This window comes from Lissotriton vulgaris, chromosome 5 (assembly GCF_964263255.1).
Source record: "Lissotriton vulgaris chromosome 5, aLisVul1.2, whole genome shotgun sequence".
Taxonomy (NCBI): Eukaryota; Metazoa; Chordata; class Amphibia; order Caudata; family Salamandridae; genus Lissotriton; species Lissotriton vulgaris.
The window spans coordinates 437,397,951-437,399,109 of record NC_141693.1 but is presented as its reverse complement, the minus strand read 5'-3'; the positions used below and the strand labels follow the sequence as shown (position 1 = coordinate 437,399,109).

At 55.0% G+C, this 1,159-nt stretch overlaps 1 protein-coding gene across 1 annotated transcript; it reads right to left on the bottom strand.

Moving 5' to 3' along the window:
* Positions 1-203: 203 nt before the first annotated feature.
* On the bottom strand, positions 204-839 carry LOC147711043 (uncharacterized). The gene has a single exon (XM_086920104.1). It carries the CDS (start codon positions 837-839, stop codon positions 204-206), a length of 636 nt encoding a protein of 211 aa, XP_086776230.1.
* Between the last annotated feature and the right edge of the window lie 320 nt (positions 840-1,159).

Here is a 1,159-nt window from a genome sequence, read left to right as displayed (position 1 = left end):
CCAACCCTCGAGTCCTTGTCCGCCATTTCCAGGGCCCACCCCTCGGCCACCAGGCTGCCCAGGATCCCAGGAGGCTCGTACCTGTTGCCCTAGCCTCCCCAGCCGGTGGCCTCCATTTTCCTGCGGAGAGCTTACCGTCTCTCCCCTCGGTGATGGCTTAGGGAGTGCGCAAGGCGAACTCCCGTCCATTGTGTAAGTGTATGTCAATGGTCCAATGTCTCATTACTGCCACAAGGGCGACTAGGGCCCACAGGTCCGTCGCCCTTCCCCCCTTCAAGCAAGTTCTGCACAAAGGACCAAATTCCCCAGATCCATGTGTCTGTGCCTAAGTCCGACAAGTGAACTTCATCTTGGTGAAACATTGCCGCACCGGAAATCATTTTGTGCGGGAGGTGAACGAAGCGACCCTTCACTGAGCACAACTTAGCCAACTCCCCATTCAGCCGTCTAACAGACACATTCAGAGCCCTAGCCCGGACTCCATCGCCCCAAGATTGTCGTGGGATCATGCAGGACCATGCGATCCTGGCCTGCGGGAAGGTCCTCCCCAGCCATGCGAATTCTGTGAGCAGCGCTTGTTTGACTGCCAGGCGACCACGGTCTACCATGTCGTTGCCTCCCAGGTGAATGATGATCAGATCCGGGGACTTCTGTTCCTCGCGTTCTTTAATCTCCTCTGCAAGGTGCCTCAAATGCCGAATTCGCATTCCTCCCACTCCATGCCACAGGAATTCAGTCCCCTCCAAGCCAGGTGGTTTCCGCACTCGACGATGTTGTAACCGCACCGCCGTGCGCCGCACGAACGAGTGTCCCAAGACCCACACCACCTTTCGCGGCATACTAGTAATCGGAGAAGAAATAGAAAAGTCAGGAATAGTCAAGTTATCATGTCATAGCAATTCAGGCCTCACGTATCGTTTGAAGCATTCGGACGACCAGTGTCCCACTTTCTTTACTGCCGAAGATGATAGTCCTGCCTCTGCTGCTAGTGTGGCTGCCCCTATCCTAAAGGAATGAGATGAATATCCAGAATTCCCCAGTCCCAATTCTATCAGGGCCCTCTGCAGCACAGCTTTAAACTGGTACTGCGACACACAGTCTCCCTGTTCATGAATGAATAGGGCCTGGCTCCTCCCCTGCGGGCGAATGACTAAGTATG

Bases quoted from the DNA above. Each gene is read 5' to 3' on its own strand.
- LOC147711043 (XM_086920104.1), bottom strand. From the start codon at position 839: ATGCCGCGAAAGGTGGTGTGGGTCTTGGGACACTCGTTCGTGCGGCGC.